The sequence below is a fragment of the Puma concolor genome, chromosome B3 (genome assembly GCF_028749965.1).
Source record: "Puma concolor isolate L17-30 chromosome B3, mPumCon1.1.hap2, whole genome shotgun sequence".
NCBI lineage: Eukaryota > Metazoa > Chordata > Mammalia > Carnivora > Felidae > Puma > Puma concolor.
In genome coordinates, this window is record NC_141672.1 from 50,374,884 (window position 1) to 50,392,509 (window position 17,626).

Genomic DNA, 17,626 nt, shown 5'->3' on the forward strand with positions numbered 1-17,626 from the left:
ATAAAATAAGATATATAAACCCTAATGAAGGAATATAATTTATTAAATGTATAGACTAATTAGAATTATTGTAGATGAACATTTTGTTGAAGTCTGAGTTTTCTTAAACCAAATATTTCTAGCTTTATACAGCTTTGGAAATATAGGTCAATGGGGAGTTAGAATGTCCTTCCTGTATCAGTTGATTCAATCAGGCTTTTCTTAGTTAAACCAGTAACCGGAGATTTTATCTCTTTGTTAATCCCAGATTGCTGATACTTCTTATGCTATCTTCTTATATAATCCCAAGTCAACTCTCTGGACTTCAAATACCATACAGAAAAGTAGCAAAGTTGCTCTTCCATTATAAAGCCATCTTCTTTATTTTATGCATTTGTATAAATATTCAATTAATATAGTCTAATTTATCTATATTTTCTTCTATAACTTTTGGGTTTTGTGTCATATTTAGCAAGGCCTTCCTGATTTTAAGGTTATAAAAGAATTCTATTATTTTTTTCTTGTATTTTTACACTTTCACTGTTACAATATTTAATAGTTGATATACAGTATTACTTTATTTGGTAAGATGTATAAAGTTTGTATACAATTTTAGTTTCTTTTTACATGACTACCCATTTGTCTAAATACTAATTATTAAAAACTTAATATTTTTACTAATGGATTTGACATGCTACCTTTATGATGTACTAAATGACCATATATTTTTTTGGATTCTTTCCAGAAATTCTCTTATTGCATTATTATGTCTAGTCATGTGCGAATAGCATAATTTGATTATGTCTTTATAATACCTGTTAAAATCGTTAAGACTAATTATCCTCCTACTCCCCTCACTCTACCTCCCCCACTTTTGTTATGATAGTTAGCTATTGTATTCTCCCCACATAAACTTAAGAATCAATGTATCTAGTTAAAAAAATTCTCAGTGTTTTTACTGATTTCTCATAAAAGGTCATGTACTAACTTTGGGAGAGTCGACACCTATAAGGTAGTCTGTCTTCTTAACTTAAAATAGGCTTTTTCAGAGGTAAGTAAGTTCAAGGCTTAGTTCTTTCATGAATGACCAGAGTACTAATGTCTTCGTGGAGTAAGCTCTGTGCTTTAAGTACCAGAAAAAATTTGATAAAGTTGAAGGTCATTTTATTGGTGATTTATCTTTAAATTTTCTTGAGTCTTCTTTTGTGTCCATCAAGAGTATTTTATAGCTTTGTTTTTATTTGTTTAATAGATTTTATATACACCTAGTTAGTTCTATTCTTAGTTTTTTGTTTCATGTTTAAAATTTGAGCTGGTAACTTACATATAGTAAAATGCTTAGGTGTACTGCATGATGAATTTTTATACATGTATACACTCATAAAACTGATTTTTGATCTGGGGATTAAAAATATAGAACATTATCAGAATCTCTGAAGGCTCCTTTCCGTATGCTCCATTACAATCGATGTCCTTTCTTCATATCCTCTTGCCCTTTCCATTGCCCAGGCTAATCTCTGTTCTGATCCTTTATCACTATAGATTGGTTTTTAGCTGATCTGGGTCTTCAGATAAATAGGATATACAAAATGCACCCTTTTTGCTTGGTTTCTTTTGCTCAACATTATGTCTGTGGGAGTAATTCATGTCATGTATAGCAATCATTGTTTTCATAGTAATCATATTTCATTGTATGATCATATCATAATTTATCCATTCTTTGGTTGATGGGCATTTGATTTGTTTCCAGTTTTGGGCTATTATCACTAGTATAAGCATCCTTCCTGTGTATTTTTAGTGGACATAGTAATTATTACGAGCCTGGCCTAGTCTGAAACCAAGGATAAATGTGTAGCCCAGCAAAGTCAGGTTTCTTGACTCCTTGCAATGAAGGAAAACATACACCAGAGGAACTATGGAACATCTCATTAAACAAAGGAAAAGAAGAGTTACAGGGTTTTTTCTTAGGCTTTATTTATTTTGAGATAGAGAGCAGCAAGTGTGAGCTGGGGGAGGGGCAGAGAGAGAGGGAGAGAGAATTGCAAGCCCACACTGTCAGTGCAAAGCCCAACGTGGGGCTCAGTCTCACAGTGAGATCATGACCTGAACGGAAATCAAGAGTCAGACATTCAACCAACTGAGCCACCCAGGTGGCCCCAAGAAGAGTTAGAGGGTTTTGAAAAGGATAAAGTTCAAGTGAAATGTGACACTACAAAAAAGGGATGTGTATGAAAGAGTGAATATCAGGTCTAATACCATGAAAATTGACCCAGAGGCCTGTTTTGGAAACTTGGAATGTTGTATTGGGAACTCCTTTATTTGAAGATTGTATCTGTTTTCCAACTGGTTATGGTTTCTATTCTCCTGCTTCTTGTCTGGTCATTTTTTTATTATATCTTGGACATTGTGGTGCGACACTGAGTGTCTGGATTTGGTCCTCTTTATCCAAAAGGTGTTTAAAGAGTTTCTTAAGTGGTACATCAGCTTGATCCTTTTAAGGCTTGTGACAGGTTTTACCAGATATTCAGCAGGCTCTTTCCTCTGGTTAGAAATTCAACTATCTTTCCTGGTACTGTGCGATCACCAGAATCTGCATTTAGCTCAGCACTCCTCTGCTAGCTGTTTGTGACGTACTTTGTATAATCTCGTGTTTGCTTATGGGCAATTTAGTATTCAACCAAAGACTTAAAGAGATCTCTTGGCATATTTCTGGAGCTCCTCCTTTATGCAGCTTTCTTATTTCTGGCACTCTGCCCTTCAAATTCCAACTACCTAAGCAGCTCCAATCTTCAGTCTTTGTTTCCAACACCCAGTGAGGCTGGTACTCTCTCTTTGGATTCCACTTTCTTGTGTCCTAGTTTGTAAAGTGCCTCCAGGCAGAAAGCCAGAGTGAATGTGGATCTTGCCACCATGTATTTCCTTTCTCTCAAGGACAGTGCTGTGGTATCTGTTAGCCACTGCCTCAAAACAATTGCTTCACATAATTTATGCGCACATACATGTAACACCAGTGTCTTAGTTGTTTAAAGCAGAAGGAGAAATACAATTCCTGTTACCGTATTATGGCTAGAGCCTACATCATCTTAAAGAGATAAATGAGTATGTATAATAGAAGACCTCCCCATCTTTGTATTTTCATACACCAAAGATGCACCCAAAGGTACTGCTGGTATTTTCTCTAAAACAAAACAACTTCAGGTCCCATCTACCACATAAAACAATGATATAGCATTCTGTGCCGTAGTTATGGCTACAGTTTTAGAAGAGTACTTTTCTTATGTGTTAAAACATCTTCAATGTTTATGAAACTCATTTTCTCTAGGAATTTCTTTTTAAGTATTGAAATTTGCTTGTTATATAATTCTTATTATTAAAGAGTGATATTTTCTCTTTCTTTACCATACTTACACACTTGTGATTCATCTCTACACCTGCTTGCCAGTATTTCTGGTTGTGACAAAAAAACTTTAGCTCATCTCTGTCTCAAATGAGTTGAAGTAGTGATTTCAAGTAGTGGTTTTGAGTTAAGATGTTTTTTAATTATGTTAAGAAATAAATCACTAATAAAGAGCTTTTTATTTTAGGTTATTTTTGAAAAGTAGATACTGTGTTTTATGAAATATCTTCAATCTTTTTTTGGAGATTTTTATGACAATGCTTTTATTTAATGAATTATATAAGTACTTTGTATTACTTTACAAATCTTGTTTTAGGGATAAAGACAACTGGATCCTTTTTGAAAATGATTTTTTAATGTATTTTATTTGCCAAGATTGTATTTGGGGATCTTGCATCTCTATGCTGCAAGTGTTTTTTTTTTTTTTCTCTTTGATCATTTAGTCATTAGATTTTACAGTTTTAAAATTCTGTGTACTTTATGAGTAGATAATAAGCTATCCTTTTCTCTGTTTTAGAATATTTCATATAAAAGAGTAGGCCAAATAAAATATACATTGAACAAAATATAATATTAAATTTCTGAATTCCATTATAACATTTAATTTAATGTTTGTTCTTTTTAGATAATTATAGGTAATTTGGGGAGGTTCATTTCTGCCATAAAGTTGTAGCCTTAGAACAGAGTGTGCAGCCTAGACAGGGAAAATCCTTTAGTCACCATTAGTTTTCTTAGTCACCTACTTTGATTAACTTTTTTAAATCTCATACACAAAGAATTTACTAAGTAGATTTGTAGTAAGCTACCAAATTGTTACCTTCTTTTGGTAAATATAAAGAAAGGTACTCTTGCAGTAAAAAAGTGAAAAAATTTTGTCTTCTTTCTTCTTCTTTCCCCCTTCCCCTCTCCCCTATACATATGCTTCTTGCTACATTTCTGAAATTAACCCTTTAAGATAGAGTTTGTGAATATCTGTTACATATTTTGCAGTTGACAAATTACAGTTCGAACCTCCTCTGAGAAAAGAAACAGAAGCACGGGATGAAATGGTAGGAATTATTACTTCAGAAGTACTTTACACATTAAAATTTGAGAAAACTTATAGTCAGGTAAACTTTGATTAAGGATCAAAGTTATATATTCTTTCAAGCATTAATTTTGATACTGTATTTCACATATTAAAGTTTGAAAAAGCTTATAGTTAGGCATATTTTAACTAGAGTACATTTTGTAATATACCATCTTAACCATTCATATTGACCTTTCTGAATCTTTTGAAGGAGTTACATGAAGTTATTAAATATATGGAATTTGATGTTGAGCTTTAAGCTCTAGGATCTTTTTTTCTTACAGACTGTGTTAGGTTTGTAGTATATTTTTGCATTACCTTACTGTTCTTGATATTTATTTGTTAATATAGCTTCTTTTTTAACCATTGCTCTTATATTTCGAAGTTACTGTTTAGTTAAACATTTTCTTATCTAAAAGGAAAAAAGTAATAAATAGAGCAAGGTATTATCAGAGTTGCCTAGATGTTACCTTAACATTTACTTTATTTTTAAGCTTCGGTAAAGTATAATTTTTCGAAGAATTGCCTTCTGTTAATGGATCTTTTCATTCTTAACATTTGGAAGTAGTACTCTTCTTACTGTATATATTGCTATATATATAATTCACAGTTTCTATGCCAGTGGGGAAAAAATAGTAGCACCAATAAGTTAATGATAATTTAATAATATGTTTCATTTTCCACACTAATGGATTAGTGATGCAGATAATTCAGAGTTATGTTTTTCTGTTTATTTGGAATATACTAGCATTGTAAAGAGGGCTTGTCACACTGAAACTATATTCAGTATGTTTATGGAATTTCTTAAGTTTCAGTCAACAGATAATGAGTCATTGACCTAAATATGTCAAATGGCAGCAAATCTAACTGGAGATTAAAAAATTGATTGAAAGCCAAGATGATTAACAATCATGACACTGAATATTTTCTTGAATCAAATAAAATGATTAATATCTGTTATAAGGGAACATTTTAAACTATTTTTACCTTCACAGGGAGTGTCATCAGACCCAAACTTTGTATTACAATGGAATCCTTTTGTTGATGGTGCAAATACTGGCAAGTAAGTTGTTTGCTAACTTAATATTTTACTTATATTTTACTTTATATAGGAACAGTATTGGGTGGGAGCAATTTATTCTAATAAGTTTTAATTTTCATTCTTAAAAAAAAATTGTGCTCTGCCTCATATCAGTGTAAAGCTTCTGACTTTTTAATTGCCAAAAGGCATCATGTGTTGATAATTAAGATTTTCTTCTTTAAATTCAGCTTAGTGCATGTAATGTTAATTTACTGAAAGATGAGGTACATAATGTCATGGGAAAAAGTTCTGTAGGAGTCACAAAGCCCCAAATCCATTCTGCAGTATAGTTACTTTATATTCTAGACCTGTCTTCCCTCAACAGGTAAGTTACAGGGCCTGCCCAGATATTCCAAGCCTGTGCATTGCCTAGAGAGGTCTTTGGAAGTACAGATCTCTGAGGCCCCCACATTCAGCTTATAGATCTGGGGTTGGCAAACTATGACCTATAAGTCACATCTGGTCCACTGCCTATGTTTTGTACAGTCCACAAACTAGAATGGTATTTAGATTTTTTAATAATTGAAAGAAAATCCAAAGGAGAGTGATACTTTGTTATATGTGAAAATTATATAAACATTTTAGTGTCCATAAGGAAGGTTTGTTGGGATACAGCCATGCTTATTAGTTATGTATTACCTATGGCTGCTTTCACATTATAACAAAGAGTTAAGTACTTGTGACCACTGTATACACTAAAGTTTATAATATTTACTACTGTCTGGCCCCTTACAGAAAAAGTTTGCCAACCCTTGCAACAGAATACGGTCTTTGGGACTCGAATCTCCGAATCCTAAAAGCTTCCCAATTGATTACAATAACTCTAGATAAATAAGCGTATGGAACCAGTGAGCTAGATCAGTGATTCTTAAGTTTTGATGTGCCTGGAAGATCACCTGAAGGTTCTGATTCCATAGGTCTAGACGATACATATGGAAGTTTCAAGGTGATGCCAATATTGTTAATCTATGTACCCCACTTGGGCTAGCAAAAAGGGTTTGATGATATGGCCACTTGAATCTATGATTCACAGTGGCTTCCAACTCTAAAATTTGGAATCTGTTTTTTTACTAAGTTTAATTTTTATTACATACTAAATATGCAGAGCATAACCACAAAGTAAAAAGACTTTGTATTCATTTTATACAAATCTATTTTATAGTCCTGCTAATACAGTTTGACATAATGAGGTCTTAGGTCTTTCTATAGGTTTTAAAAATTCTCTTTATCATGATCTAAAGAATGTAAACAATTTTAATGCACATTTATTAGAGTATCTATTTTATGTTACATTTACTACCATCTGAATTGCATTTTTCTCCTTGTGTTAGATCAACCTCAAAACGTGCAATACCACCTCCCCTACCTCCTAAGGTGAGCAACTTAAAATTTTTGAATAAATCCTTTTTTTAATAATAAAATAATTAAAAAGTAATTTCATTGAATTTGTTCAAAATTCTCTTAAATATGCTTTAGATAAATACAGTTTTTTTTCAAGAGGGGATTACAAAGATGTAAAATATATATTAAAAAACTTCCTGAGAAATACAATATTTTAATAGCTGTAAGAAAAAGGTAAAAATCACATACTCATTTGAGAAAATACTCGACTACATGAAGAGGAAACAGAAAGAGTTCATCATTTACAGTCCTCATTTAGTATGGCAATTTCCTATTTCAATGGAGTAATACTTCATTAAGTCCTTGCTTATTCCTGCTTATTAAATATTTTGTGGATTGTTTATATAATTTTATCAGTTTAAAATTATATCAGGTTTGGCTTAGGGATGATTAAAAAATCACATGGCAAGTTCTTAGTTGTGTTGGGACAGTAACTCTTGTTTATTTTTCTTACTTAGCTTAGTGAGTTGAATTACATAGCAAAAAGAAAAAATCACATACCTCCCCACCCCCTAAAGTCTTAGGTGGGTAATGATAATGAAGTGTTACTGTTTCATATCCAAATTTATTAAAGTACTCTTATGTCTTATTATCACAGCCAAGGATAAACAGCTACCCTGAAGACAACCTCCTAGATGAAGAAAAATCATCAACTGTAAAACGTTGCCCTGATTCAGAGAACAGAGCTCCCCAGTTTCTCAGAAGACAGAGTAGCCCAAGTTGTGGTCCTGTAGCTGAGACTTCCTCTATTGGTATGGCTAGCAGTGTCAGCAGTCCTGGAGTGCATACAGCTAGATACTGTGATCTGGGTAAATAAATCAAAGTGAAAACTGAAAAGAAAGCCATTTTCATATTTTAAAGAATGTCTTTGGTCACTCTTTTAACTGTTTAAAGCTTTCTGAAGTTACTTTAAAATTCCACGTGGGCGGACTGTGAATAGATTCAGTCCAAGTGAACCCTGATTTGATTTCTTAAGTAATATGATAGGTCTTAGAATGATGAATGGATGTTCCTGCCCTCCAGAAGTTCAGGATCTGTAGCAGAAGTTACACCCTATGGGTACCTGTAACATTAGACAAGACAGCTTATGTAAGTGTCTCATACAGTAATTAACTATAGTAATAGAAGATGAGAAATTTTCCAGGAAGATAAGGATAGGGAAGAGAGTGGGGGGCGGGGGGGCTTGCAGAGCATTAAAATAGATGGATCCTTCATTAGTGGGAGCCAGTGCTGACAGGCATGCCTGATGAGCAAGAAAGAATGAACAAATGCACTGACAACCTGGATTGTGTTGGAAGTATACTATGGGAGAAGTGTGAGCTTTTGAAAGGTGTATACTAGGAGATAGAACTAAAAAGGTAGACTGGAGTTCAGTTATGAAAGGCCTTGAATATATCAGGCCTGAATATCTGAATATCAGATTTCATTTTTCTCACAACCTGGAAAGACAGTTGTTGTTTACATTGATTAAGACCACTGCTAGAGATGCAATGCTACTTCTATTGAACTTAGAGAACAGCACTGAAGATACTTTAACTCATCTGCCAGTAGAGAATATTTCCCAGTAAAGGATCACCCAAATGGAAAACAAGTATTGGGGGAAAGGGAAAATTATTTTTCAAGGAAGGTACTTATTTGTATGTTCATTCAGCTTTAACCATGATTCTTTTTAGGAGATGGTGATGGTATTTCAAAACTAATTAGTGAAAATACAGAAGGATCAGCACAAGCACCCCAGTTACCACGGAAAAAAGACAAGCGAGATTTCCCGGTAGGTGTAACAGGCATTTGGTGATTAGTTGTAACGATTACCGTGTTTATCATAGAGAGGCAGTGTCTGTTTTGGTGGGCAGGGGGCATTGTCTCTTTAATTCAAGAATTAGATAACTAAATTTCCAAATGTATAGGTGTTTTTTTAAGGCTTAAGAGATCTTAAAGCAATAAAAATTATTTTTCCCACAGAAACCAGCCATCAATGGCCTTCCACCCACTCCAAAAGTGCTGGTAAGGAATATTTTTATGTGAACCACTTGCCAATTTTCATCTCTTTAGAAGCAGCAGATTTTTTGTTTGCCGTCAAGTATCTTGAGCTATTGAATGGAAGGATTCATAAAATACAAAGGCATAAATGCATTTTGATACACCACGAATCAAATCATGTACCCTAATGTGAGTGAGTTGGTTAGAACTTGGAAAGTTTTGCTTTTTGTAAATATGGCAATTGGGTTCTCAGAGTAGCCTTGAAAGGCCAGTTTAACTTTAATGTGATGATATCAGTAGTACTGTGTCCTCTTCATTATATGGGTTAAATTCCTTTCTGCCCCTGAAGCCATTTTCACACTGAACTATACACAGTGAACGGGGAAGCTTATCTTAGTGCTTGTTCTCTGGCTCTCCGAGGTGGTTCAGCCAATCATATGAATGGGATGCTTTATAAATTATACCTTGTTATTCAGTAAAAGTCTAATATGTAATGTAAATATTAGTCTTTTTGTCTGCTTCACTATTACAGAGTTACACTGCAATTACAATCACTGTGATGTTGCTCAGTAATATCATCCATTATTTCACATTATTAAATGTTAGTCCTAAAGATAAGTGGGGACTTAAAATTCCTAAAATAGATCACTGACATATGTAGATGTTTTGGTAAATTTGTTATTTTTGCCCTGAAATAGTGGATTACACAAGGCAACAATAGGAGACTCTATTGTTAGAAGTCATTAAATGATATCAAAATAGGAATTTTGGTAATGAAACCATAAACATATGCAAGTAAGAGTGAATTTAGCATTTTGTAATCTTAGCTGATTTCTAAGAATATATAAAATTACATAATCAAATAAGTCAATATTTCTTTCTTTATAAATAAGATGGGAGCATGTTTTTCCAAAGTTTTTGATGGCTGCCCTTTGAAAATTAATTGTGCAACATCTTGGATACATCCTGATACAAAAGGTAAAATTTCTGAACTTTTTTTTTTAAATGTTTATTTGAGAGAGAGAGAGAGTGTGCGCCTGCCCACACTTGTACATGTACATGTGAGCTGGGGAGGGGCAGGGAGAAAGGGAGAGAGAGAATCCCAAGCAGGCTCCCCACACTGTCAGCGTAGAGCCCGACAGGGGCTCTGTCTCACAAACTGCATGTTCTTGACCTGAGCTGAAGTCAAGAGTCGGGCACTCAATAGACTGAGCCACCCAGGTGCCCCTGAAATTTCTGAACAAAATTATATACACCTCTAATAAAATATTTATTATGAAAAAAGATATTTATGGTCAGTGAACTGAAGTTATTTAAAAATATTACTTTAGAGACTAAATAGTATAGATACCTGCAACAACCTAAATTGGTAGATAAGAGTTTTGGTTTAACCTTTAGAATTTAAGAGTATATGGGAACTGTTCTGATTAAAGGAGACTGAATAGACATGCCACAAGTGATTGCAACCATAATTAGGGATTTTCTGTCATATAAAAGGACAATACTGGGACAGTTGATAATCTCAATCAGTGAAGTCATTACAGTAGATAATAGTATTGTGTCAGTGTTAATTTCCTGATTTCGAACATCATACTGTGGTTATATAACACTTCTGTTTTTCTTTTTTTAAGATGTGCACACTGAAATATTTAGGAATTAAGGGGCATCGTGTTTGTAACTTAAACAGCTCAGAAAAAAAAATGTGTGTGTGTAGAGTGAAAAAAGGATAAAGCATAAGTAGTAAATGGTAATATTTGTGGAATCTGTGTGAAGGATATTCAGGAATTCTTTGTACTATTAAAACTTTTCTATAAATCTGAAATAATGGCAATATAACAATTTATTTTTAAAAATTTATACTGTATGTTTTTAAAGTGAGGAAACCTAATACATAGAGGTAAAAATTTGGAATCAAATAGACCTGGGTTTGAATTCCTGCTCTGTCACTACTATATGACTTGAGAAAGAAACTTTACACCTCTGTTCTCAGTGTGATCATTTTACAACATAAATACTCTTACCACTCACCTCACTGCAAGGAAGGAAAAAGCCTGCCTACCTGAGTGTCTGGCAATTAGCAAACAGAGTAGGCAAAAAAGGGTGTTCAAGAAATGTTTGTTTCCACTTTAACATAATAATGTAAACAAGTCGTATAATTATCTGCTTTAAATGCTACTGTTAGAAATATAACAAAAAAAAAGTATTTTTATCAGTAAAGAAATGTTTTTTGTGTGTTTGTAACTTTTTATTTTGATATAATTTCAGACCTAACAGAAAAGTTAGAAAAATAGTGTAAGAAACTCCTCTATACTCAGAATCATCAGTTATTTCTATTATTTATCTGTATGTGCATTTTTTTCTGAATTACTTGAGAGTGGCTCTGTGTACTTCATTTTGTATTTCCTAGGAACAGAATCATCTCTTACATACCCACAGTACAATTGTGAAGATCAGGAAATTTATCATTGATTTAATACATAGTCCATATTTATTTTTTGATTGAAGTATAGTTGACATCACAGTCCATGTTTAAATTATTGTCTCAATAATATTCTTTATTGTCTTCCCCCTTCTTTTTTCCCCAGTCCAACAACATCTAATTCAGGATCACAGGTTTTATTTAGCTACCACAACTGTTCAGTCTCCTCACGTCTGGAACAGTTCTTCAACCTTTCTTTGTGTCTCTTGATCTTGACATTTTTGGAACTATTTTGTAGAATGTCACTTAATTTGGGTTTGTTGATGAGTCCTCATACTTAGATCAAGGAATGCATTTTTGGTGGGAATATGAAAGAATTGTGCTCTTCTTAGTGCATCGTATCAGAAGGTACATGCTGTCAGCTTGTCCAAACACTAGTGATACTAACGTTGACCATCTGGTTAAGGTGGTGTTCACTAGCTTTCTCCACTGTCAAGTGACTATTTTTCCCTTTTTAATTAATTAGTAATTACTTGATAAGTAATATGGAATACATTGAGACTATATAAATATCCTCTTGTTCATCAGACTTTAACCAACTGGTTTTAGCATTTATTGATTGTTGACAATCCACTGACATCCATGGACAATTTCTCTTCTTTTCCATTTATTTATGTACATATATTAGTTTGAACTTATGAATTTTATTCAGGGAGATATGATCTATTAATATTATTATTTATTTTAGCGCTTAAATTGTCCCAGAATTTTTGAGCAGGGAGAGTTCCTATGTTCTTTAGTTTAATGTTTGATCACTTCCTACCTTTCTGGCACAGGAAGATTTCTAGGCTCATCTTACACTTTTCTTGCCCCAGAATTGGAATCCATCTTTTCTCCAAGCAGCCCTGGTTCTTTCTAGTGCAAAGTAATATATTTAGGAACCAAGATCTGGACACTAGGTATGCTCATTGTTTCTGGTGTGTCATGATTTATAATTTCTATTTAATTCACAGTGTCCTTCAAAGAGTATTTGAGATACCTGGCAAAAATACAGTTACATTGAAAAATCTTAAGACATGACAATTATGTTGAAAGAAAGGATTATATAAGATAAAGCTAGAGTGAATGAGTAACAGAGAATATATCTGCTTTTAAAAATAAGATCAGAATTGGAGAAAAATGTAAAGAAGATGGCATGAACTTTAGAAAATAATTTTTCTTCGGATGGGTGGGTGGCCAGCTAACTCTCAATACCATTAAATCACAGAGCCATTTTATTTAATTATTTCAGAAAATGATAGTAAATTCTGGTGATTTATCTTAACTGTTTTAGATCAGTACATTATTTTTGGAACTGAAGATGGTATTTACACATTGAATCTCAATGAGCTACATGAGGCAACGATGGAACAGGTAATTTAGGAGTTTTAACTCAAGAAATTAGTGTGGGTGTATTGGGTAAAGAAGTCTTGTAATTTTAAATCAATTTTTATGGGCTTCAGTTGAATGTTTATGACTTAAATATTTAAGGAGATGAAATTGTATTCTTTACATGTTCACATTACAAGTTTTTTTTGTAAAGTTTCTGTAATTTACTAAAAGGTAGAAAATAGTTATTTTTATACTATTTCAGACTGTTAGAATTTGGATGTTAAAGCATAAGGGAATGAAAACTGGAGAATTTTAATTTCCTTCTTTTTTTTTCTTTATAGTTATTTCCACGGAAATGTACTTGGCTCTATGTTATCAATAATACTTTAATGTCATTATCAGGTATGTATATAATGAAAATAATGTGAAAAATAAACCGTAGACAAGCAGAGAAATGTAATATTTTTAATTAAAGCATAGTTGACACAAGAGAAAGATAATTTTAATAGACGTTATTTTGTAAGTGTTATTTGTTTTACTATGTATAGTAACTTTGCAACTTGCAGATGTTTTCTACAAACTTAGAATGGGAAGAAACTTTGAGAAAGGACCCTGTGTTCAGTTAAGGTAGCACTTCCCAAACCTGTCCAGGATGTAAACACCTGAGGACTATCCGGTTGATTGTTACCTGAGGCCATCCCCTTCCACTCAGACTCCTCCACCCTCACTGTCGCTATCACCGTGTGCCTTCCATGGAGAATTACCAGTGGAAGAGAAGGAATCAGAGAATCTTGCTGCTCCCTTTCTCTGTGATCTTGAACAAGTGACCTTCTCTTGGCCCCAGTCTTCTTAGTTGTGAAATGTGGACAATGGTAACAATAGCAGCCCATGAGGTTGCTGTGAGGATTAAATGAGACGATCTCCAGAGTGCTTATTAGTAAACAGTGAAGGCTCGCACAGACGTGTGCTGACAAAATTCACGTAGGGTAGGTGGTATTTTAGGCCCTTTTTTTTTTTTTTTTTGCAATTCTTACCTACTAAAACCTATTTCCTTACATTTTAAAATGACTAGAGGTTTGCTGTTCACTTTCATTCTAATAGTAGAGCACAGGAAAGTTAGTTATTTCTCTCTGTCCCTTAATTAATAATCCTAATGCTATCAGCTATTAAAATAGCATTCGCCCCTTTTCTCTATTTAGAATAATTATTTTAGTATTTCTCAAATTTTGTTCAGTTCTCTGTATGTATTATAACTCAGCTCTTATTTACTGTACTGTCAGGCTTTTCAGTATTGAGTGTACCTTTCGCTATTTATACTTTTTTTTTTTTTAAGTTTATTTAAAAAAAATTTTTTTTTCAACGTTTATTTATTTTTGGGACAGAGAGAGAGACAGAGCATGAACGGGGAGGGGCAGAGAGAGAGGGAGACACAGAATCGGAAACAGGCTCCAGGCTCCGAGCCATCAGCCCAGAGCCTGACGCGGGGCTCGAACTCACGGACCGCGAGATCGTGACCTGGCTGAAGTCGGACGCTTAACCGACTGCGCCACCCAGGCGCCCCTTAAGTTTATTTTATTTAGAGAGAGACAGCACACAGGGGGAGGGGCAGAGAGAGAAAGGGAGTGAGAGAATCCCATGCATGTTCTGCACTGTCATTGCAGAGCCTAACGCAGGGCTCAATCCCTTGAACCGTGAGATCATGATCTGAACTGAAGCCAAGAGTCATATAGATGCTCAACCAACTGAGCCACCCAGGCACCACTAGCTACTTATGCTTTAAAGCATCAGTGCTGATACACAGCCTTACTGATAGGCAGATTATTATGAATTGTGGCCTATTTAAGAAATGTAATTTTCATAATTTTAAGTGTGTGTATAATTTGGGGCACCTGGGTGGCTCAGTCGATTGAGCGTCTGACTTCAGCTCAGGTCATGACCTCACAGCTTGTGAGTTCGAGCCCCGCATCAGGCTCTGTGCTGACAGCTTGGAGCCTGGAGCCTGCTTCGGATTCTGTGTCTCCCTCTCTCTCTGCCCCTAACCCACTCACATCCTGTCTCTGTCTCTCTCAAAGATGAATAAACATTAAAAAAAATTTTTTTTTAATAGCTTAAGTGTGTGTATAATTTAAACTCTTCCACTAATCGTTGCTTATTAGAGATTCTTCAGAAATTTGTATATTTGAGCTGATGACAGTGTTTACAAAGACCATATTATTTGGTTGCACATAAGTGACTTCTAAAAAGCTGGGGTCCTTGTAAGAGTACTTAATCTCTTTGATTTTAATTATGCTTCCCCCCAGTTTTTTTTTATTTCTATTACCAAAATATTAATATATTACTATTATGAAAATAAACCCAATTCTGTTTAACAACTCTGAATTGTATACATGTAAAATCACTTTCCTCTAACTCTCTTTTTCTATCCCTATTCCTACCTGTCCTTGGATATAAGCTTACAAGCCACACAGAGACAGGACAGCTGGGTGGTTCAGATGGTTAAGCATCTGACTCTTGATTTTGGTTCAGGTCATGATTTCACGGTTCATGGGATCAAGCCCCGTGTCAGGCTCTGTGCTGATAGCACAGAAATTCTGTCTTGGGATTCTGTCTCTCCCTTTCTCTCTGCCCCTCTCCTGCTCACTCTCTCTCTCAAAATAAATAAATAAACTTAAAAAAAAAAATCACACAGAGTACATCTTACATATTTATAAAATAACTACAGGAAAATGGGGAAAAATTAGCCTGTAAATTAGATCTTTCCATATTCTAGTTGACTTAATGAAGGTAAGTAGCAGAGCTCAGCAGAAGAAAACATGATTCTGCCTATGGGTCTGTGTTTGTGTGGATGTGCACACATAAATATTACATGCGTGTTCTAGTTAGGGTAGCTAGCTATGTATATAAGGGGGCAATGGAGAGTAGAAGGGTGTGGTATGGAGTTAGAATGTTTGCATTCCGAGAAAATACAAAGACTTTTGTTGAGGATAAGACTCAACACTGTAGCATAAGATTATATCATATACATTTGACCCTTGAAAAATGTGGGTGTTCAGGGTCACTGACCCCTGGTGCACTTGAAAATCCCTACATAACTTAGGACTCTCCAGAACTTAACTACAACAGCCTACTGTTGACTGGAAGCATTATGATAACATAAACAGTTGGTTAACACATATTTTGTATGTTATATGTATTATATACTACATTCTTAAAATAAGCTAGAGAAAAAAATGTTGTTAATAAAAATCATAAAGAAAATATATTTATAGTACCATACTGTATTTATTTTAAAAGGTCCATGTGTAAGCAAGCAGACCCACACAGTTTGGACTTGTGTTCAATGGTCAGCTGTGTATGTTTTCTGATAGTAAAATGACAAATACTGTTTTATGTTGTTACAGTACCATACCATATATAATGAGGAATCAGAAGATGCTTCCCTTATCTCCCCCTGCTTAACACAGCTATGGTTTTGATTGTATGGAAATTGTAGCTCCATTATCCTTGTATTATAGCATATAATATTAGTTTCTTTACTTTAAATTTTTTTTTTTTTTCAACGTTTATTTATTTTTGGGACAGAGAGAGACAGAGCATGAACAGGGGAGGGGCAGAGAGAGAGGGAGACACAGAATCAGAAACAGGCTCCAGGCTCTGAGCCATCAGCCCAGAGCCCGACGCGGGGCTCGAACTCACAGACAGTGAGATCGTGACCTGGCTGAAGTCGGACGCTTAACCGACTGCGCCACCCAGGCGCCCCAGTTTCTTTACTTTTCTTAGTATTTTAATCTGTTGTTATATTTATAAGACTTCATTCACAATTAATTTTAATCCAAGGTGTTTTGAAAAATTATCAGTAAATAGGTCTATCCCAGAAAGATAGTGTGTATAGTTTTACAGAATTCTCCATGTTATACTAAAATATTCACATGTGCATCATTGTAACTCAGTCCTCTGTATAACAGTGTTTAACAGTTTTTCTTTCTGTGCTGGCTTCATTAAGGCTTATATATATTCTGCCCAGAACACCTGTTAGTCAGAACATACCCAATTTGTGCATTAGAAAATGCAGTTATCTGCTTTCTTAAAATTTTCTTATCCTTCAAAATGGTATTAACTGGGTGTTGTGTTTTTTTGTGTTTGTTTTTTGTTTGTTTTTTTGTATGTGTTTTTCTATTTTGCTTGGCTCTTTGAACATTTCTGGACTCCTTATTTTAGAAGGTAATTATGTTTTCTTTTGCTTGAAAATTCTTGTTTCTCTGCTGTAAAAGATTCTAATAAAAGTAACATGTTTCTCTTTTATAGGAAAAACCTTTCAACTCTACTCTCATAATCTTATAGCTTTGTTTGAACAAGCCAAAAAACCAGGATTAGCTGCCCATATTCAAACTCATAGGTTTCCAGACCGCATACTACCAAGGTACAAAATATTTTAATTCTATTGGGAGTGAAGGGCCTTAGTGTCTATTTTTAAAACAGCCAGTATTCCTTGCCCACTAAAAAACTTCCTTTGTTTTAATTTTGAAAGGTAATTTACACCAAAGTGCATGTCATATAGAATGCAAAAGATGAGTGTTTCCTTAACTTGACCGTGCAGGAGAATCACCTGTAGAAGCATTATAAATACAAATTTCCAGGCCCTGCCTCAGTCCTAGAAAATGAGATAGTTTGGGGTCAGAATCCAAGACTGTTTTTTTTAAAGCTGCTTGACTGATGCAACTAATTCACAGATCATTGTTTGGGAACCACTGCAGTAGAGTACATTTATATTGTCCTATGTTTTCAGAAAGTTTGCTTTAACAACAAAGATTCCTGATACAAAAGGCTGCCACAAATGTTGCATAGGTGAGTAAATGCTATTTTTCAAACTGGATAATTAGAACTTTGAACATTTTTTTAATTCTTTAAGGCTATGGAGAGTCTTATAGT

At 34.2% G+C, this 17,626-nt stretch overlaps 1 protein-coding gene across 5 annotated transcripts in view; it reads left to right on the plus strand.

The window, feature by feature from the left end:
- The window catches only part of MAP4K5 (mitogen-activated protein kinase kinase kinase kinase 5), a 113,790-nt gene that overhangs the window by 79,493 nt on the left and 16,671 nt on the right, over positions 1-17,626 (plus strand). For 4 of the 5 annotated variants that reach the window (XM_086709774.1, XM_086709777.1, XM_086709778.1 and 1 more), the window contains 11 exons: positions 4,367-4,425; positions 5,441-5,508; positions 6,858-6,900; positions 7,526-7,736; positions 8,601-8,698; positions 8,890-8,931; positions 9,801-9,885; positions 12,660-12,739; positions 13,039-13,099; positions 17,003-17,117; positions 17,484-17,542. In XM_086709774.1, coding sequence (XP_086565900.1) covers positions 4,367-4,425; positions 5,441-5,508; positions 6,858-6,900; positions 7,526-7,736; positions 8,601-8,698; positions 8,890-8,931; positions 9,801-9,885; positions 12,660-12,739; positions 13,039-13,099; positions 17,003-17,117; positions 17,484-17,542 — 921 coding nt within the window. The remainder of the gene's footprint in view (positions 1-4,366; positions 4,426-5,440; positions 5,509-6,857; positions 6,901-7,525; positions 7,737-8,600; positions 8,699-8,889; positions 8,932-9,800; positions 9,886-12,659; positions 12,740-13,038; positions 13,100-17,002; positions 17,118-17,483; positions 17,543-17,626) is intronic. The other variant, XM_086709775.1, reaches the window with a different exon arrangement.